Source organism: Saccopteryx leptura, chromosome 1 (genome assembly GCF_036850995.1).
Source record: "Saccopteryx leptura isolate mSacLep1 chromosome 1, mSacLep1_pri_phased_curated, whole genome shotgun sequence".
Lineage (NCBI taxonomy): Eukaryota > Metazoa > Chordata > Mammalia > Chiroptera > Emballonuridae > Saccopteryx > Saccopteryx leptura.
Window position 1 is genome coordinate 173,049,124 of NC_089503.1, and position 21,533 is coordinate 173,070,656.

General features: G+C 47.8%; 1 protein-coding gene across 7 annotated transcripts in view; it reads left to right on the forward strand.

The window, feature by feature from the left end:
- The window catches only part of MTARC1 (mitochondrial amidoxime reducing component 1), a 49,178-nt gene that overhangs the window by 3,828 nt on the left and 23,817 nt on the right, over positions 1–21,533 (forward strand). For 2 of the 7 annotated variants that reach the window (XM_066380526.1, XM_066380491.1), the window contains exons 3-6: positions 3,260–3,422; positions 4,317–4,457; positions 8,352–8,413; positions 8,502–8,573. In XM_066380526.1, the coding sequence (XP_066236623.1) occupies positions 3,260–3,422; positions 4,317–4,457; positions 8,352–8,413; positions 8,502–8,573 (438 nt within the window). Of the gene's footprint in view, positions 1–3,259; positions 3,423–4,316; positions 4,458–8,351; positions 8,414–8,501; positions 8,574–12,390; positions 12,561–13,458; positions 15,050–15,233; positions 15,282–18,245; positions 18,391–21,533 lie in introns of those variants that run through there. The other 5 variants (XR_010751031.1, XR_010751032.1, XM_066380482.1 and 2 more) reach the window with 5 other exon arrangements.

The window sequence follows — 21,533 nt, forward strand, 5'->3', positions numbered from 1 at the left end:
GAAAGACTGGGAACCTTCCAACTCAGAGTTAGAAAAGACGTCACAAATAGCTGTGTGACCCGGTGATACTTTGATCTAATAAAAGGATGTACCACAATAGCAACAAGCGGGTGTGACAAGAGCCATCCAACCTGCAGGTCCCTGTGATCAAGGTGGTCCAGCCTGGATGGAGCCCCTGTACTGAGCTCTTCCCCCAACATCAGGGGGGCTACAGGGAAGCCCGAATCCCAGAATGCTAGCATTGCTTCTAAGAAATCATGTCAAGAGTTGATTTGTTTATCCCCTTATGGAAAAAATTAAATTTGGTCTAATTATACTTTTTGTTCCAGTTTCTGCATTTTGAATTAGAATGCTAAATGTAATCCATGCCCTATTTTAGGAGGTTATCACATCAAAAAATGTAGTGAGCTGAAGAGTGTCTGAAGACCCCCCAAAGTTCATAAAATGAAATTCCAATATAATTTCTAATACATCCGAGGGTTTTCAACATAATAATATGCTTCTATTATAATTCGGTGTTTTTTTCTAATTATAAAACACTTATATATTCATAGTTGAAAAATTGGAAAATACCAAAAAATAAAATAAATAAAACACAGCCCATTTAAAATAACTAATGTTAATATTATAACAAAATTTCTTTCTGTTTCTATGGCTGATGCTTTTAAAACCAAATTGAAACAAGACAAAAAATCAGTCTTGAATACTGTGACAAACTTAAGTTAATATGTTGTCTATTTTCTCATATTGTCAAAAAAGAAATCTTCAAAAATACCAATTTTCATGTTGGCACAATGTGTCCTGCTGTGGGTGCCCCCTGTGCATTTTAACATGTGCCCACATGTAAACATTTGAATTATTTTTAATGTTTTTCCAGATATGAAAAAAAATGTGATAAATATCTTGGCATAAACATTTGTTCCTGTCTCTTATTGTTTCCTTAGGGGGAAAAATTTTAGCAGTGGTATTATTACAAACAAGAGTGGATCCTAGTGACTTTTTGACCTATGTTGCTAAATTGTTTTTGCAGAATGGTTATGCCAGCTTTGTGGCCATGAGCAATTTATTGGGCATATCTCTCCACTTACATTCTGACCATTGTGTTGAAAAATATTTTGCTGGTTGTGTGGGGAACATGGGAATTACTTGTTGATTTAATTTGCATTTTTAATATGCCTAATACAATTTGTATTTCACGTTTGTCCATATCCTGTTTCCTGTTTCAGTTAGGTCTTTACCCGTAATTCTTGTGGTGAGCATGTTTTCCATTTCATTTCTAATCCATTTGCAATGGTGTGGAAACCTTCTGCATGGTCCTGTACAGGCTTTGGGCCATGCCCATGTTATAAACAAGAACATGTTTGGAAATTGCAAAGTAAGAAATGCTTGGACTCCTGGGGCACAGATGTCAAGAACCCACTTGGGTTAGGTTTCCATTATAGCCCAGGCCGTTCTCTTGTGGGGAAGTTGTAGTTTCAGCCCATAGTGTCCTAAAGATTTCTTTTGACTTTTGGGGTCCCCAGGATCACTTTTCAAAAGGTTGTGATCATAGCCAATGTACCTGTTTTCACAGTGGAGGTGGTTGCTGGATTTTCTCACAAGCCCTGCCAATCACATTTGGGATACAGAGAATTAGGGCCTTTGGGAGGCTTACTTAGGAACATTGCCTTTGTCAAAGGTTTTAAGAATAGCTGGACTTTAGTTGGGGAGGGGGGGAAGGATTCTTTGGAGGCTGCTCAGAACAAAGAGAAGTGGAGGAGGAGAAGGAAGAAGGCACAGAACACAGTTCTGTTCATTTAGCAGCCTTGGGTTCTGGGTATCTACATGAACCTGAACCCCAAGACCTACACCTAGAGGTTGCCATGGAAATAATAAGTATCATGTCATCGGTTCTTGCAATAATTGAGGGTAGATGCAAATGCATTCACTTAGTAGCCATCATCATTGTCAGCTGGAGTCCGGAGCAGCCTTCCTCTCCATCGGCCCTGCTGCCCGCCCCTCCAGCCTCCTGTGCAGGCAGCCAATGAAAGGCCATCGGCTGCTGGAGGCGGGCGGAGACGGGGCCTTGATGGCAGTCAGAGTTTGACTCCGGAGGAAGGAGGCTATTTTTCTTGTGCAGGCACCAGAAAAGAGACTTCTAACAGGGAGATGACCTTCCAGGTCGTCTTATACATGGATTTGGGTGACACTGCCATTGCTTGGGATGCTCCAGAAATGAACATTTTAGGTATTCCATTCCACACATGCACGCACATGCACACACAAACTGGCTAACCCTCTCACACATACTCAGTTCTGGAAATCTTGACCCTCTTATGGTGGATCTGGCATTTGGAAAAAACACCAAGGTCTCTTGGAACTAAGTTGTGTGAACAAGGAGGTGATCAAGCTACATAAGAGGATTTTTTTTCTTTTTTCTTTTTTTATTTTTTTTATTTTTTTTTATTTTTATTTTTTTTCTGAAGCTGGAAATGGGGAGAGACAGTCAGACAGACTCCCGCATGCGCCCGACCGGGATCCACCCGGCACACCCACCAGGGGCAACGCTCTGCCCACCAGGGGGCGATGCTCTGCCCCTCCGGGGCGTCGCTCTGCCGCGACCAGAGCCACTCTAGCGCCTGGGGCAGAGGCCAAGGAGCCATCCCCAGCGCCCGGGCCATCTTTGCTCCAATGGAGCCTTGGCTGCGGGAGGGGAAAAGAGAGACAGAGAAGAAGGAGGAGGGGGTGGAGAAGCAAATGGGTGCTTCTCTTATGTGCCCTGGCCGGGAATCGAACCCGGGTCCCCCGCACGCCAGGCCGACGCTCTACCGCTGAGCCAACCGGCCAGGGCTTCTTTTTTAGAAAATGGGGTTTGACCTAAAGTAGAGGGACTCAGTGCTGGGGAGTCTTCCAAGGTGGTCAGGGTTAGTGTAGAATGATTGCATTGCTCCCCAAGGCGACCGCTTTGAAAGGCAGTATGCATTTGGATGGATGAGTTTTGGGCATTTTTATTTTGTGCATTTTCTTTATTCTTCATCTTGACCCAACAAAGAGTAAGGCAGATAGACGCTCCTGGTGTTTGTTAAAGGATCTCGTTACTGTGTGCTCCCAGCATGTGGACTTCAGCCCTCTGACTTTAGGGCAGAGACAGGTTAAAATGATGTCTCCTGATAATTAGGAATGACAGTGGCATCCCAGGCTGACCTGGCTAGAACAGAGAGGGGCAGCCTGATTTCTAAAGCCATACCCATGCTCAGCCCCATCCCCCCACCCCCCGCAGAGTGCACGGCCTGGAGATCGAGGGCAGGGACTGTGGCGAGGCTGCCGCCCAGTGGGTCACCGGCTTCCTGAAGACCCAACCTTACCGCCTGGTGCAGTTTGAGCCTCACATGCGACCGAGAAAGTCTCACCAGATAAAGAATGTGTTCCGGCCCATGGACCAGGTCAGAGGAACATCCCTGGGCTCGGCAGGCTTCCTCGGGGGCTGAAAGCACTGTCTGCAGCCCATGGGGCAGCGTGCATGTCTGCCGAGCTCAGCTCTGTTGTGTTGCTGGGCACCCCCCTGGCAACAGCAATAGGCAGACATATAGCCCTTCCCTTGGGAGCATCCTCTGATTTGGGGGAGACTCTAGCATTCTCGGCCATGAGCATCTACCATGCTATTTACATGAGCTTGCTGCTGTTAGGGTTTCCAAACTGTTCTGTGGCCGTGTCTTTTCTGCTCCATTCTGCCATTGCACATGGCGTCCAGCCTTGTGACCGTTCCATAAAACCACAATCGGGCTCAGATCACAGTGGGGCAGATGAGTGTGGGTACGGTCATTCACTGGCTCAAAATGACCCGCTAGCCTTTACGAGAATAAGGCCTCCTTGTAACACTAGGATTGGTAGCACAATGCTACATAGTTCAATTAGTAGAGCCGTGAAAAGAATTGTGGTCGGCACAAGTCCTTAACCCTGTTGTTCAGGTAGCGTGAAAATTAAATATCCGGGGAATCAGTGAATCATTTTTTTATTCACACATAATGAGGTCATCGAACCCAACCACCCCACTAAACACATGAGAAACGAGAGGCAGGAAAAGTTGGAGTAATGTCCCACTTTGGGCAGCTCTGGGATCCCAGGGTCACCTCCTCTTCACTCCATCGTATAATCCCTGTTATCTGCAAGGCTCTCTACAGCTTCTGAATCACTATGATTTTTCTAGAAAAAGAACCAGAGAAATAATGAAGGCTGGGGAGGGGTATGAGAGGAGGGGCCCCAAGAACGAGACCCATGGGCCCTCTGGGAAATTCCTTCGTGTGCCTTGTGTGTATAACAGTCTGTCTCATTAACAGATTGCGTACGCTGATGCCAGCCCCCTCTTGGTCCTTTCCGAGGCATCGCTGGCCGATCTGAACTCCAGGCTAGAGAAGAAAGTGAAAGCAACTAACTTCCGGCCCAATATCGTAGTTTCAGGGTGCGGTGCATATGCAGAGGTAACACTATGCCCCCTTGCCCTTTCCCATAGATTTCACTTTTTTTCTTTAAAGGTATACGAGTCTTTGATGTTAGACTAGATTATTTCTAAAGCTGCGTTATCCAGTGGTCCCCAACCCCCAGGCCGCGGACCAATACCAGTCCGTGGGCCATTTGGTACCGGTACGCAGAGAAAGAATAAATAACTTACATTATTTCCATTTTACTTATATTTAAGTCTGAACGATGTTTATTTTTTAAAAATGACCAGATTCCCTGTTACATCCGTCTAAGACTCACTCTTGACGCTTGTCTCGGTCACGTGATACATTTATCCGTCCCACCCTAAAGGCCGGTCTGTGAAAATATTTTCTGACATCAAACCGGTCTGTGGCCCAAAAAAGGTTGGGGACCACTGATTTAGACGACACAGCAGGCAATATTTCCATTTCCTGAGCATCTGATCAGCATGGGGGATACAGCTATTGGTGAGGCAGGGATGTTCTTTGGGGCTCTAAGGAGCAGGTCAGGGTCCGAGCCTTTTCGGGGAACTCCCAGGAAGCAGATGAGTTTTTGAGCCCAGTTTCCTTAGCAGAGAGCACACGAGGTGTACGAACCATGGAATGGAGATGGGGTGTGCTCCTATCTAATTAAAGATGGCTTTTCCTATGTGGTCCTGGCCCTCTTGGGAAAGGCATTCACACTGTGCTTGCCTGAGAATGTGGGGAGGACACATATGGTCAGTCTGTATCTCTGCTTCTGGTCTGTTCTTCAGAAGCTTCTTTACCCTGAGGACCTTCTACTGTCCTTACTGCCTTCTCCATATTTCGACGTGGATGCTTAATCTCCCCTTCCAGATGTTTAAGGCTGAGGGCTGAATTTGCATTCAGGTGCCCGCTCTGCCCATTGTTGTCTGGCGTGGTGTAGGACGACTCCCCGAGTTTGCTTCTTTCTCTCACTTCTCTCGTTCAAGTGATGGACAAACGTTGGTGGCTGTGTCCTCTTCCTATTCTCTTCCTCTCCCTCTCTGGGCCATGTCGCCTCCTCTGTCGTGTGGTTTATTGCAATAGCCTTTCTTCACTGATCTCACTGCACCTAGCCTGACCAACTTGACCATTGTGCACAGTTTGTTCTCCACACATTGGTGAAAGTAAGCCTGTGAGTCACATTGTCATTCTCCTACTCAGAACCCTCTCATGATCTTCCATCTCTCTTCGAGTAGAAACGGGACCTTCCTGATGACTGTCAAGGCCCTACGTGACCCCGTGCTCTGCTAGGTCTTGGGCTTCATGTCCTGTCTCTCTCTCTCTCTCTCTCTCTCTTTTTTTTTTTTGTATTTTTCGGAAGTTAGAAGTGGGGAGGTAGTCAGACAGACTCCCGCATGTGCCTGACCAGGATCACCCGGCATGTCCACCAGGGGGCGATGCTCTGCCCCTCTGGGGTGTTGCTCCGTTGCAACCAGAGCCATTCTAGTGCCTCAGGCGGAGGCCATGGAGCCGTCCTCAGTGACCGGGCCAACTTTGCTCCAATAGAGCTTTGGCTGTGGGAGGGGAAGAGAGAGACAGAGAGGAAGGAGATGTGGAAGGGTGGAAAAGCAGATGGGCACTTCTCCTGTATGCCCTGGCCAGGAATTGAACCTGGGACTTCCACACGCCAGGCCGATGCTCTACTGCTGAGCCAACGGGCCAGGGCCTTCCTGATCCTCTTTTTGTGCTCTCTCACTCTGCTCTAGCCACACTGGCTTCCTTTCCACCCCAGGACCTTTGCACTTGCTGGTGCTGCTGCCTGGCATACCTTCCTCACATATCTGCACGGCTCACTCCCTTACCTCTTTCACTCCCTGCTGGTCACCTTGAATCTTGCCCCTTGTCCTACTTAGAAATCCCTGGCCTTCTTTAAAGTCCCAGATTACAAGCCTCCTCCCCTGAAAAGTTGGCTCTGACTGCTAGACCCCAAAGAGTTGCCTCCCTTTCCCATAGCCAGCTTGTCCTGTTTAAATTTCCTTTCCCCTCCAGGTGCCGTGTTCTGGTAGGAAGACTTTTGCAGGCTCTTCCCTAGTGTTTAATGCAGTTTGGGGCCCAAAGTGTGCATGGAACATACAGCAGTTTCTCCTGTCCTTCCCCTTTGTCAAATAGATTCTTTCCTTATATGGTGCACTTTTTTTACCTAGTTTATCTGTGAATCAATTTCTAGCAGTTTTTATTGCACATTCAAGGGGCACTGGAAAGATTTCATAAATTAACTTCCTAATTGGAACTCGCATTTCTCCCTTTTGGATCTTTTCCATTTTTTTATATGATGACAGTGCCCCCTGGTGGAGAAATGTCCACAGAACAGGCTGAGGCTGCTCTAAATGGAGGTGTCGCCTTTCTGGACTGTTGGGAAGCGAATGCAGTTCAGAGACCCATTCCAACGATTTAAAAGAAAAGTCTGCGATACAATTATGGAGAGTAATGCACACTATTAGAGTTCAGATTCTGAGCCTGGAACTCTGTCTATGGTCAACAAAGAAGGTTTGTTTTAACTCACGGTTTTTGTGTTCAGCCCACAGGCTGCTGGCCCGGCTCTTTGAGGTTCAGGTCAGGAATAGTCAGATGCTCTTGTCTCCCCACTGTCCTTCCTTCTAGTGATATCCCAGAGTCCCCTCATGTCTCTTTTGTGCCTTTCAAAAAAATCTCCGCCCTGCAAGACGCAGTTGAGATCCCTCCTTTTTCATAAACCCCCTGTGAGCACTGTGCCTGAAGATTTGCTCTCTAACCCACCCGAGCAGTTTTCTCCTACACAGTTAAACCAGGACATGCCATGGTACCTTCAGTTTTTTTCTGGGGCTTTTTAAAACAACATTGATCATTAACCTGTCATATATGTATGTTGTATCACCCCTGCTGGGATTGTGGGGGTGCAGTTCGCTGATTTGATTTGTCCTGAGAGTTAGGCACCAGTGACTCTGGCCAGCTGTAGACAGATGAGGTGCCTGGGGGCCTCCTGAGCTGGTGCGTTTGTGAGCCTCCAGTGGAGGTGCACAGAGAACACAGCTATTGGGCCCGCTGTTGTGTGTTCATATCCGGCCAGGGGAACACGGGCTCACATGTGCAATGACGTAAGGGTTTTTAAAAATTTATTTATTTATTTATTTATTTTGTGACAGAGACAGAGATATACAGGAAGGGAGCGAGATGAGAAGCATCAATTCTTCATTGCGGCTTCTTAGTCTCCTTAGTTGTTCATTGATTGCTTTTGCATATGTGCCTTGACGGTGGCGGGGGGGGGGGGCTGCAGCAGAGTAAGTGACCCCTTGCTCAAGCCAGTGACCTTGGGCTCAACCAGTGACCTTGGACTCAAGCCAGTGACCTTGGGCTTTAAGCCAGCGACCTTTGAGCTCAAGCCAGTGACCATGGGGTCATGTCTATGATCCCACACTCAAGCCAGTGACCCCGCGCTCAAGCTGGTGAGCCCATGCTCAAGCTGGAGGAGCCCGTGCTCAAGGCAGTGACCTTGGGGTTTTGAACCTGGTTCTCTGCATCCCAGTCCAATGCTCTATCCACTGTGCCACCGCCTGGTCAGGCTGACATAAGGGTCTTAATCTACCTTGATTATGCACAATGTGATCTGACAAGCTCTTCATACCCCCTACTCCCTTTCACCTACTCCACTTCTTCTGCCCACTTTTTCCCTGCCCCCTTCGAGTGAGGCAGGATCAATCAGGGAGACTTCCTGAAGGAGGTGGGCCTCAATCCCAGTTTGACAAGTGAGATGAGAGGGAGCATTTCATTACATGTGAAGGAACGGAAACATCAAAGGCAGAGAGAAGGGACAGGAAGGTGTGTGGCTGCTCTGGATGATGTAGAGTCTGCCATCTTTGATGTGACAAGTCAGGGTGAGGGCTCAGGTGAATTTTGTGTTCTATCTCCTAGGATTTGTGGAGCGAGCTTCTCATCGGTAACATGGAGCTGAAGAGGGTGATGGCTTGCACCAGGTAAGGCGCTTCTGCTGCTGCGGGGAGGAGGGGGTGCGGGAAAGGGTCACTCCGACTCTTGTATGATGCTCTGTGGGTCTGTGTCCAGGTGTATTTTAACCACAGTGGACCCGGACACTGGCGTCATGAGCAGGAAGGAGCCCCTGGACACCCTGAAGAGGTAGGAATAGATCATTTATTTTCTCTAAGAGGAGGCAGTGACATGCCACCATATACACCAGGGGTCCCCAAACTATGGCCCGCAGGCCACATGCGACCCCCTGAGGCATGCCAGCCCCTGCCGCACTTCTGGAAGAAGCACCTCTTTCATTGGTGGTCATTGAGAGGAGCACACTGACCATCTCATTAGCCAAAAGCAAACCCATAGTTCCCATTGAAATACTGGTCAGTTTGTTGATTTAAATTTACTTGTTCTTTATTTTAAATATTGTATTTGTTCCCGTTTTGTTTCTTTACTTTAAAATAAGATATGTGCAGTGTGCATAGGGATTTGTTCATAGTTTTTTTTTATAGTCCGGCCCTCCAACGGTCTGAGGGACAGTGAACTGGCCCCCTGTGTAAAAAGTTTGGGGACCCCTGCTGTACACAGTCTTGGGGCTGACAGGGTCCTGATGACTGATAATCTGGGAATGTTCCTGGATGCTTTGGTCCTAGAATGCCTGCTCGCACATACGATCTTAGTTTTCATTGAGAATTTATGATTCAAGCAAACCAATTTTTTTTAAAAACATTGTTTAGTTATTTTGGCAAATTAAATTATAGAATGAGTATCAGATGACACCAGAAATGTATTAGGTGTGATAATGGCATTGTGTTGATATAAGAAATGTCCGTGTGTTTTGGAGTATGTAGGGAAATGACATTGATGTTTGGGACATGCTGTAGATTATTTTGGTAAAAGAAAAAAAAAAGACACAGGAAAAATGTGTCAGTCTTGATCAGTAGAATCTGGATGACAATTCTTCCACTTTTATGTTTCTTTTACAATTTTCATAATAAAAAATTTTTAAGTGAGAGACAATTATAGAAAAAACGCTTAATGCATAGAAAGTTAGGATGACATTAATTTTTAAAAGCTGGCCCCCAAATGGCCTATATTATATTTGCTTTTTTTGTTTCTTTGATTTTACTTTTTAAATTGTATAAATGCACACGAATAGATAAAAGGCTAGAAGGCTATGAGCCAAAGTGTCAATGGAGGTGCTCTCGGGGTCACGGAATTATGAGAAAAGAATATGCGTGTTTTTATCTGTCATCTCTAAATGTTCTACAACCAACCCGCATGCCTTTGCTAGTACAATCCAGGGTTCATGCACTTCTATGCTGTTATCTGTCACATCTGGGACGAGGTATTGGTGAGACTCGGAAAGTGAACTAAGAATGCTCATTTTCATTGATCCCCTCCATGTTGAGCGCAGCGTCACGGTAGAGTGCCAGGTCTCATCGCTGCAGCCCCTGAGACCCTCAGCCTTGACCCTGACTTGTGCCCTGGTGTGTCACTTGTAGAGTGTGGGGGGAAGGCATGGAGGGCGGTGACCTCGGCTTGGGTTGACTCCCTGGAGGACTTGGGGAAGGACCGAGGTGGCAGTGTGGCAACCTGGCCTCAGAACCACCATGAAAGGGCGCATTAGGTAAGGGAAGCCAAACGTGGGGTTTGTGGGACCAGACCGCCCCCCCCCAAAGGTGAATCCTGCTGCCGCCCCTTTCGTCCTCTCTCTCTCAGAAGCGGATGTGAGTGACCCTTCCTGTCGGGAACCCCAGCTCTGCCCCACACGACTGGATGATTCTGTGTCAAACCAGCCAAGTGACTGGGGGAATTGACCGTCATCCCTTTTATACAATCTTGTTCTCTATGCCACCAACACGTCGCTTGGTGTTGGGCACCTTCCCTTCTGGATGGGGATAGTGTCTGCCTGGGCAGGAGTAGCCTCCTGAGAGCCTTCCTCTGAATCTTCAGTGCCCCCTGCCCCCACTGGGAGCCTGTGTTTATAGAGGATAATTGATCCCAAACACAGAGTGAGGGCAGGCGCGCAGGGGTCATGGGGAAAAGGCAGCTCTCCTGGCCCTCTGCTGACGTCTGCAGCCCCACAGTCCCCCCTAATTGCCCCTGAGCCCCAGCAGACAAAGCAGTCAGCCTAGGTGTCTTCTATCTCTCACTGAGGTTTACACTGCCATAGAGGTAGTAATTTATGTTCTCCTGGGACAGGTGGTCATAAATTGGGTAGAACAAGGCCCGGCCACGTGACATAAATCACAGGAAGAGAAGCAAACAGTGGTGTCCAGAGCGCCCTCCCGGCTCGGGGGCAGGAAGCCAAGGCCACACTGCTTTCCCTCCTCTGTGTCCTTGTGGTGCCTAAGGGATGTGTTGCTTCCAAGTGCAAAATCTCAGCAGGGAGGCCTCTCTGCTGGCCTGGCCTACTGTTTCTTGTCACCCACTGGCCACAGGCGCAGGGGAACCTTTGTTGGTAAAGCAGTCAGGTGGGAGGCTCTGGGGAGGGCTGTCACTGGCAGGAAATTGTGAAGATGGAATTACTCTTTTCTTTCTTAACGAGCAGGGGCTACCATGCAGATCTGGGAGGTTATCATTCTTTGCTTCCAAAACATCTTGCTCCGAATAGAAAGGAAGAAAAGCACGTTTGCTTTGTGGGCACAACAGTTTGGTTGGATGAGTGATTACGGTGACAATAAGTACATATGGCACTGGCCACTCGTGCTAGGTTGTGCTGTGTTGAGTGCAAGGTGGGTGGGGGAGTGGTGTGTGACACAGCCGACCCCGAGCTGCATCGTCACCGCCCATTGTGGGCCATTGACAGATCACTTAGCTTCCTGTAGTCTCCGCTTCTTTATTTGCAAAAATTGGGCTAGTAATACCTGTCCTGGTTGATCTGAACAAGGCAATAAATATGACTTTTAAAAAATGGATGATAAAGTATTGTATACCATGACCGTGTAGGCTATGGTCATCGATGAACTTGACACTTTGTATGGGCAGAAGCCCAGAGACACCTCTTGGAGTTGTCTGAGCCCAGCCCCAACTGGCCTGGCCTCTGACACTCCTCTCTTCGTAGACTGTCACAGCACTGGTTAGGTCTTCTCCTGGCCATAGAGGAGGCAGGTAATGAGGTCTCAGCAGGGGCCTGTGACCCTGGCGGGGACCCCACAGTGACCAGAGGCCCTACGTAGTCGAGGCCGGGACACTGACCAGTTAACGAGTAAACCAGGCACTGTAGGTAAGGAGAAGGCCTTTCTGGTGCACAGCACTCTCCAGGTAAGAGGGATTCCGCTCACACTGCACCCCTGACGTGTGGAGACCTCTGTCTAAGCTAAACAAAATGGCTTGGGCCTCCTGCTCATTGGAGTAGTTGTCTGTTTTGTATTCACTGTAAGAAAAAATATGCAAGGAAATAAGCTTTTAAATGATTTATAATTTATTAATCTCCCCAAAAATATATTTGAAAAAAATCATAGAAGATCCATGTACGAGAAAATACTGTTCGGTCTGTTGAACAAAAGCTTGGTGTGCACAGCAATTTGTAACCGCTTACCATGCCTCCTCACGCCCACAAGAGGGCGCTGCTGATCGCGTTTATGAAGTCTTCCTGCCTGCAGCCCTGCAGGGGTAGTTTTAGGAGGAACTGGAGGTGGGGCAAGAGTGCGGGAGGGTGGGCAGGGCCAGATGACTCCTAGGGAAGCCGTGACAGGCGGAGCCATCGAGAGCCACTTCTGTACTACCGTAGTACTTCCATTTCTATTCCAAGATAGGGAGATGGACTGTCACATGGACCGTCACCTGCAAACCAGATGATCAGAGTTGTGCTTGTACAAACCAACCCCATGTAGTGTGAAGGGCTCGTGGGGTCCCTGACCGCAGAGTGACCTGGTGGGGGAGTGAGTGTGAAGTATGTGGTTGATGAGCAGGATTTGGGGAGACCCCTGAGTGGCTCCACCTTCCTCCAGATAAGTCTCCCCCATCTCAGTTCTCCCCAGGTCCCTGCATGCACTCAGGAGGGCTGTAGATGCCCAGAGGTCACATCCCTGGCGGGAAGATCCTGGCTACGGAGTCAGCCAGTTCTGGGTTCCAGCCCCGCCCTGACCAACTTAGATCTGGCAGGTTGGTGACTCCTCCGAGACCCACCTGTAAAATGGAGACAGCAGTAATTCCCATGAAGGTTCGTGGTAAAGATTAAGAAGGCATATGTGTGATGTTCTTTATAAACTGTCATAGCGTGGGCATAGAACTCTGCCTGTCAGTTCCTCCCTGGGCTTCCTCCCTGGGAGGTGTGCCCTTTGAGCTGGGCCTTGAGGACAAGTAGGATTCTAACACATGGGAGCTGGGAGGGGATCTCAGCAATCACCGAGCCAGTAGAATGCAATGGGGACAGACAGGACATCAAGGAGTCCAGGGCAGAGCTGCTTAGGAACACGTAAGGAGCTGGGGGTGACAGGTTTGAAAAGGCTGGCGAGGGCCAGGTGGAGGCCCTTGCATGCTTGGTGAAGAGTTGGAATGTTACTCTTTAGGCACTGGAGGGCCATTAAAAATTTCTGAGCCTAGGAATGATCAGACGAGAGCAGAATTAAAGTAATATAGTGTAGTGTCAACAATGAACTGGAAGGGAGGGGGAGAGAGAAGGAAGAAAAGAAGGGGGGTGAGAAGTTAGTCCCATTGTCTGAGCATGCTTGAAGCAAGCTTGGGCTAGTGGGAGACAGGGGAGCAAATTCAAATGGTGGGGAGCAGGAAGAACATCAGGACTGGCAACCACGGACAAGCTGTGGACAGCCAGGGCAAAGGTACAGGAGATGGGCTCCAGGTGACTAATAGAACGGGGTTCTGAAAAGATGAAGGGATATGGTGGTTGATTGTACTTCTGTAGTGTGTGCACCAGGAGGCGCTGTTCTGTTAGACTTGGATGGGAATGGTGCTCTCTGGAGCTGGGCAACAGGGCTAGGGGTGGACTCTTGCCTTAGCCCAGAGGAAACCACCTGCTGGTTGAGCTCTTCTTGCATCTTTGTGTCTGTGACTCATCATGATCTCTCTCCCACTGTAGTTATCGCCTGTGTGACCCTTCCGAGCAGAAATTATATGGAAAATCACCTCTCTTTGGACAGTATTTTGTTCTGGAAAATCCAGGGACCATCAGAGTGGGAGACCCTGTGTACCTGCTGGGCCACTAAGAGGAATCACAGGTCCTGGACTGTCAGATGCCTTTAAAACAATGTCCTCAGAAATGCCAACACTTGACGTACAATGTTTTAGAAGGGACACCTCTGCCTTTTCTTTAGACCTGGGATTTCCAAGTCTTCCTCTTTTGGACTTCTTTGTGTCTCACCAGGCTTTCAGTGTCCTGGTGCTCAAAACAAAGAAATATAGTGTCAATATTAAGTCGGACCTCAGGAAGTCACTTAAATGACAAGATTCTGAAAGCTCTATGTTTAACTATGTATGATTGTTGAATAATTCTTGCTCCTTCTTCTTTGTTAATCTACCCAGAGCACTAACCTCCATCATCTCATTACCACTCCTTAGGGAAAGAGAAGAGAAAGAGGAAGAGTGAATGAGTGAGAGGAATGTTCTGGAAGGTTTTAATATTACTACATGCACTGAGCATGCAATGGAAACGAAATAGCTCCCCAGATAAGGCTGGAATGTCACTTTGCTTTTCTCCCCACGCCCCAGGCTAGCTTTGGAAAGGGCATAAAGAACATGACCTTCAGGAAACACACAAGGACCATAGACCTTATTGGGTCTGGCGCAGTGCTTCTCAGATAGGGTCTGTGAGGATTTGATGAGTCCTTCGCAGCGCGCAGTGCCTCTGGGCTGTGGGACAGCAGGAATGTCAGACTGGACAATTAACTCATGAGAGCAACATTGCTGTCACACTCTGATACGAACCATGTGAGAAGCAAAACAACAAAAACATCCTTGCCATGAGGCAGAATAGCAAATATATCTCCTGACCTGAGAGTGAAGAGTTGCACTGGAGAGGGGGAGTGCCCTGGTTTGATGCTGTCTGAGACGCTGTTTGATGTTGCCCAGGTAATAAATGATGGCACCCACCCCCACTTCAGGTAAGAGCAAAAAGGAACCTTCTTGAAAGGAGATGGTGCCATCTAGTGGCGTTGAAGGGCAGCTCAGCCCATGCTGTTGAAAAGATTGAAAAAATACCTGTGGATGAGTTTTAGTTTTCTATTTTAGAATATCCTCTTTCCCTCCCTCCCTCCCTCCCTCCCTCTCTCCCTTCCTTCCTTCCTTGGCAGGCACCCTGCAGGTGATTTCTGCTTCTCTGCTAGAGTCATATGATTTCCTAAAAGGGTCTCTGTACTGTCATGGGGTCCTCCTGGATCCTTGCTGGTCTCATCAATTCATGACTGGATGCTCCCCTTCAAGTTCAGGGTGAGAAACATCCACAGACGAGAAGACACATGATTAGAAACAAACCACCGAAGACCTTTGACAGAAAGGGACACACAGATCCGTTCATTTAAAAACCACTACCTAATCTTTCCTGTTGATGAAATTATCTAACTAAATCCTGATGAAGTATGCCATGGCCATTTTGTCCTTTGATTGTATTAGGAAGCTAATGAAATCATGAAAGAAATGTTTCAAAAAAATGTAAATAAAACGAAGCTACATTGGCTAGTTTCCGATCTTACTAAATTCTTGGCGCAGAAGCAGCCTTGGACAGCCGACTGATGAATGGACAATGCCGGGTCTCCCACAGATGGGTTTGCCCACAGACAGCCTCCTTGGGCCAACCACCCATTTTGAAGGACTGTCCAGTGAATGTGCTTCTTACTAAAAGCTGTGCATTTTTCACAGGTTTTGTAAACGGGGTCAGAAATCACTGGAATGGAGCCCAGCTCTGAGGTAACATTACCAGTTAACAGGTGCATGTATATATGTTTTCTGGATGGTGAATTGTTGCAGTTGGCTTTCTGCACATTTGGTGTGAGGTGAGGAATTAACCCAATAACCTGGCCCATCTGCTTTCCCAAGAAATCCACTGTATGTTGAAACTACACCTAGATGGAGGCAAAAATAAGAATTCAGCCAGCATTGTCACTAGTGGGACCTCGGCAGCCCACGAGGAAAAACCCGCAGGATTTAAGAAACCATGTGAATTTTGGCTTTGTGAGAGTAACCGGTAGTTAGGAACCAATGAGAAACTCAAGGTCGCTTTGGTGGCTGTTCCGAGACCATGTAACCAGTGGCAAGCTAAATGTCTTAGACGTCAATTTTTAACCCCTTGTGAACAGTAACCCACTTTCCCTGTGACCCGGTCTGTGCAAAACCACATTGTATGCAGACCCCATCGTCCTCTGCCTTGCAGCATAATCCTCAAATTGGAGGAGGTGTTCGGACACTCTCCTCATTTTGGGGGGAACCTTCTGTTCCTCAGAGTGTGGGGTTGATTCTGAATCGAAGAGAGAGTTTCCAGTGACCTCTAGAATCTGCGAAGCTTTCTGCCAGTGAGATTTAAAAACCATTTACTTGTGTTTATTTTATGTTTATGAGTTGGTTAATGCTAACGGCAGGGCTGATGTCTCATTTATTCTGGATACTGAACATTTGCACACAGTTGTGCTTGAAGTATAGGATCAGGGATATAACCCATCCTGGCCTCTCAGAAAGGTCTTCGAGCTGCAGCTGGTGGATGGACAAGGTCCAAACCTCCAGCCTAGATGGGTGCTTCATTGTGGGTGGCGACTTCTGGTCACAGTCACGCAAGGTTACAAAGCCAGAGCTGGACACCTTACAAAGGACAGTGTGGGGGGCCCTGGGCAGGTGGTGGAGGGGCTCTGCAGAAGAATTTAGAAATTTGCAACCAGGAAATAGAAGCAGGAAACCCAGGTGGGCTACCAGAAGTGGGGCAGTGGTCCAGCGATGAGATCTTTCTCCTTTCCCTCCCCTCTAGTGATTTCGGGCTAGGGCAAGGGGTTATGCCTGTGGGCGGACTGCCCGGTTGGTTGAACTGTGGGCGGAGGCCAGGAGCTTGCCTGGCCAAATGTGACTGGGAAACCATCTGTGGGGCTGTTACTACCATGCTGGCATGCCAGGCGGGTGCCCCCAGAACTCTGAGAGTGTGACAAATTCAAACAATCCTGAAGAGTGAACAGCAGAGAAGTAAGGGTCGCTCAGAGGTGCCAGAGTGGCTCTTGGGCCAGGTGTGACGGTGCGCTCCCCTGCATTGATTGGTCTGTGCAGTTATGGAAGTTGGCCTGGAAGGACGCCCTCAAAGAAGTCTGCAGGCCGGTGACTTCGGGTGCCTTGCACACCTCACTCCTCTCTGCAGAGGAGACCTGTGGGGGAGAGTTCCGGATGTCCACCACCCTCCCTGAGGGTGTTCTGTTTCTGATCCCCTTTGAGAAAACTGCTCTGGGCTCCGGGGAGCTGGCCAGGGCAAGGAATTGTGGTTCACAGGAGAGGAGGCCATGGAAAAGCTGAGGAGGTTAAAAGGCCCCAGGTCACATGGGGGAGGCCTCTCTTGAGGTCCTTCCCCTCGTCTTCTCCCTTGGTGACAGATGAGAGGTGTGGAGAGGGTATCTTAGACCAGCTCTCCTAGTCTTAGGGAGAAGCAGTCTTATTCTTTGGTCTCCCTTTCTAAGCTGCATTCAGAGATGGATCGGGTGGATTTGGGTGAGAAGTGGGGCACTGACTCTCTGTTCTAGCCTTCCACCCACACCACATAAGGTAAGTGGTCCAGGATGCTCAGTGTGCTGGGGGGGGGCACCATCTTCTCGTCTGCTAGCCTTACCTTCCGGGGCAACTCCTCCCAAACAGAGTTGACCCCACAACAGGAAGCACAATGACCACAGGGCTCCTATTGCCCCTGATGGGACATAAACATGCACTTTATGCTATGATCTCGTATCAGCCACAGCCGACACTATTTGCTTCCACCATGTTCTTAGAGATGGACAAGTGAGTTATGATAGCATCTTGACTTACCCCGTTTCCAGCAAGGGGAAGAATCTGGCTCGGCACCACAAATGTTTTTGGAACTGGGTTAATAAAAATGTATTTTTTTAAAAATGTATCTGAGGGATCTCAATGTCGGCTCTGTCTATACTCTCTTCGGGGGAGGAGGCCCAGGCCACAGCTTTGACTGACCCAGCTGTCCCTCAAACACAGCCAATAGGGGCCTGGGGGGGGTGCCCTGGTCCCACACTCTGCCTCTAGCTGAGGAGGAGGAGCTGCCTTAATCACATTATTAGTCTGCCTGCCAGGTTATAGGTTGTATTAAGTAACAGAGGGGCTGAGAAATGACTTCCCATCCTACTTCTTCCAAGGCTAATGGGTGGGGCCAATTCACTCATGTTTGGATATTAACCAACCTGATCTAATGGCCCTTGGTGGTCCTCAGTCTTGGTCCCTAACCTTCATGGAATGTTCTAGACTGCTTTTCCTTCTACCTCCCTCATAAGCCCACAGGCCCTGATTTATCTCTTTGGTTCCCTTCTCTCTCCCCTCCACCCATCCCTGACCTGTGTCTGCAAGTCCAGACCCCAGTCCCAGTGGGGCCCTGTGGGCTCTCAGTCAAGCCTGACTCCTGTCTCTCTCTGAGGTCTGCCGGGAGTATTGTCAATCAAGCATTGCTGTCCTCCTTATTTTAGATGCCTATTTTTACACCTCATAAAGTCTTGGACAGATTGTATTTGCTTGGTCTTGGGGAGGGGCACCTTCCAGATGACCTGCCTAGCAATTAGAGCGGCTCATTAGTCGGAGGCCCAGGACGTCCGAGGACAGCTGGAGAACTCTTCTTTGCAAGCAGCTCTGGTTAACATCAACCAAGAAAGCTCTCTGTAAACACATGAATAATTGATCTTCCAGCGCTCACATAGCTACCGAGGATCTGAGCCTGTATGACTCATTTGCGAGCCATTCCTGTCGTCTGGATGCCATAACATTGGAGGAATGATGATCGTTTCTTGGAGATTCTTCTGGGGCTAGAGTTGCCAAGACCAAGGCTGTAATGGTTTGTTATGATGACCTTTGTTATTCCATTAGGCTCAATTGCTTTAAAAAAATGATGTGTGCATACTTTCGGAACGTTTTTACCCTTTACGTTGACCTGACATCATAGTTTATATTACAAAATGTATTAATGACAGAGGAGTGTTTTCATGTCCCAGGGACAAATTTTAACAGCCGTAATCTGCCCTTAGTCGTCATAAATATAAATGTATTGGTCAAACAGATCTCGTTAATGTGGCCAAGATAAATGCAAGTCTATATTTTAAGGCTGTTGAAGTCCTGGAGAATATATTTGGAGCTTTTTGTGGGGCTGAGACATCTTGTATACCTACTATCAGGCGGCTGAGAAAATGAACGTCTCCCCCTCTGGTTTCACGTTGGACAGATATAAACGTCTTAGGACGTCGAGTAAGATTGTTCACACAGTTTCTGGATGCCATTAGTGCATGGTGGGGTGAATCTTAGTTCTTAAAAACATTCTTCTCAGGATGCTCACCGGGATTTCGAAAAGAAACAAAATGAAGATTTCAAGTCTTAGCGGTGTGTTGCCCAACCACATTTCCTTGAATTCCATGGCTTCTTAGAGTTTTAATTATCTTAAGCCTCCCTCACCCCAACATTGGTCTTTGGGTGGGAGGCATCCCTTTCTCTCCCTCAGATGTTTTTGACTTGGAGCATCATTCCAGTTGGCAGTCCACGTGCTGGCAGCCGGTGTTCTGGGCATGGGCTGCAGGACGGATCAAACACTCTGCCTTCCTCTTTGTTCTGTCACACTCAGAAGCACTGGCCTTTATTCATGGTGGCCATATTTTAAGCTTCTCAGGCAGGATATAAATCCTCGTCTGAGAAACCCTTGTTAGTTATGTTTTGATTCTGAACCATGGCAATGTGTTTCAGGCAGTCACGTCTCCGCTCCTCGCTGAGAAAGCAGACTGGTTGCAGGGGTGAATTTGCCTCCCAGGATATGATAAACACAGTGCCACAGTTGACCTCCTTGGGGATTGTAGTCACCTGGCAATGAGTGATGAGCACGTCAGATAAGACCATTTACCCTTCTTCCCTTAGAAGAATCTTTTCAGATAAGTCTTCCCTTCTGACTCAGTATGGCCTTTGCCAACAACTCATGTTGGGTGTTATTAATAGGATTTTGCCTGGAATGTCTCTGGGACTAGGAGTCAAATTATTTTTGAAATTTTGTCGGTGATACCCTGTGTGGTTTAAATGTTTTGATCTCTTTAAAAAGTGAGACATGGGTCCTGCCAGTTGGCTCAATGGTAGAGCATTGGCCTGGCGTGTGGGTGTCCTGGTTCAATTCCCAGTCAGGGCACACAGGAGAAGCGCCCATCTGCTTCTCCACCCCTCCCCCTTTCATTTCTCTCTCTCTCTCTCTCTCTCTCTCTCTCTTCCCCTCCTGCAGCCACAGCTCGATGAGAGTGAGTTGGCTCGAGGAGCTGAGAATGGCTCCATAGCCTACATCTTAGGTGCTAAGAAGAGCTCGGTTGCTGAGCAACAAAGCAACGCCCAGATGGGCACTGCATCACCCCTTACTAGGCTTGCTGGGTGGATCTTCGTCAGGGCACATGTGGGAATCTGTCTTTCTGCCTCCCTCCTCTCACTGAATAAAAAAAAAAAAAAGTGAGGCACAGACTTCCATGTTCATAGCAGCACCATTCACAAAAGCCAAAGATGGAAGCAACCTAAGTGTCTATCAACAGATGAGGGAATAGACAAAATGTGGTCCATCTGTACAATGGAATATAATCGAGCCTTAAAAAGGAAGTTCATTGTGATGCGTGTTACAATATGGATGTACCTTGAGGACATTATGCTTAAAGGTAATAAGCCAGACACAAAAAGACAAATACTGTATAACTCCATTTATACAAGGAGCCCAGAATAGTCCGATTCATAGAGACAGAAAGTAGGATGGTAACTTCCAGGGGCTGGGGGAGAGGAGAATGGCAATTATTGTTTAATGGGGACATAGTTGTAGTTTTGCAAGATGAAAAGAGTTCTGGAGACGGATGATGGTGATGGTTGCACAACAATGTGACTGTATGTAGTACACTGCATTATGCCATTTAAAAATGGTGAAGAGGGTACATTTTAAGTGTATATAACCACAATTAAAAAACAAGAAAAAAAATCAAGTGAGATACATCAGAGACTTGGAGTTGAACTAATCTAAACTCTAAGGGCCTTTCCTGGAAAGAGAGTCCAGGCCTCAGCCACTGAAAACAACACCACCCCACCCAGAACACCCAGAGCTTTTCTTGCTGAGACTAAAGAGAATAAGAAATTGTGTTGGTCAAATAAGTTTGTAAATGTGATATATATGTTTGCTCGCTTGTGACTTATATTGGGTGTGGGGGACAGGCTATAAGCAGGCCAGGTCATTGTAGCCTGGGGTTTGGTTTTGGGACTAAGCTTTTCCCCACACCCTTGAATGATCGTATTATCTGGGTGGTGCACTCTCATGAGGAATCCAATTATGCCTTGGATGGGTGACTTTGTATCGGAGACTTCCTTGTTTGTATATTGGATTAAGGGATTTTGGTTTTCTACACTATAAAGTGGGACAGACCAGGAGCTTGGACACACAGTTTCTGCTATCACAATTGCAGGGGCTTCCCTGATCCCTTGCCCTTCATGGGAAGAGCTGGTTTTCTGCTTTTCCCTTGTCTTCTTTTGTGGTTTGCCTGTCTTGGTGAGACACCAATAAATAGGATGGCCCCCCGTCCTCTGACTCCGCCATTTCTTTATCGTCTGCCCGAATCCAATGGGAACCTGCATGTGAATGGCCACGATGGCGGCTCCTGGCCTTACAACTGGCGTAGTTTCCGGCAGGATTCAGAGATTGGTATGGAGCCACCACCCTTGATGGGTGGGATAGAGTACTGGTTGCTGCTCTGGCTCCCCATGGCTGTCCTTTTAGGGGCCATGGGCTACATGTTTTTTACTCAAGAGGAAACTGCCCGAGGTCAAAAGCTTCAGTATGAATTGAAAATAGAACGGCAGAAAAGGCTGGAATTGGAGCGAGCACTGGAGAAGGAATTACGAGTTCGCGAGTTGCAGTTTACCCTGGAAGTTGAACGTGTTCACCGGCAGTTGTTGGAGAAACAACTGCGGATTCAAGAGCTCGAG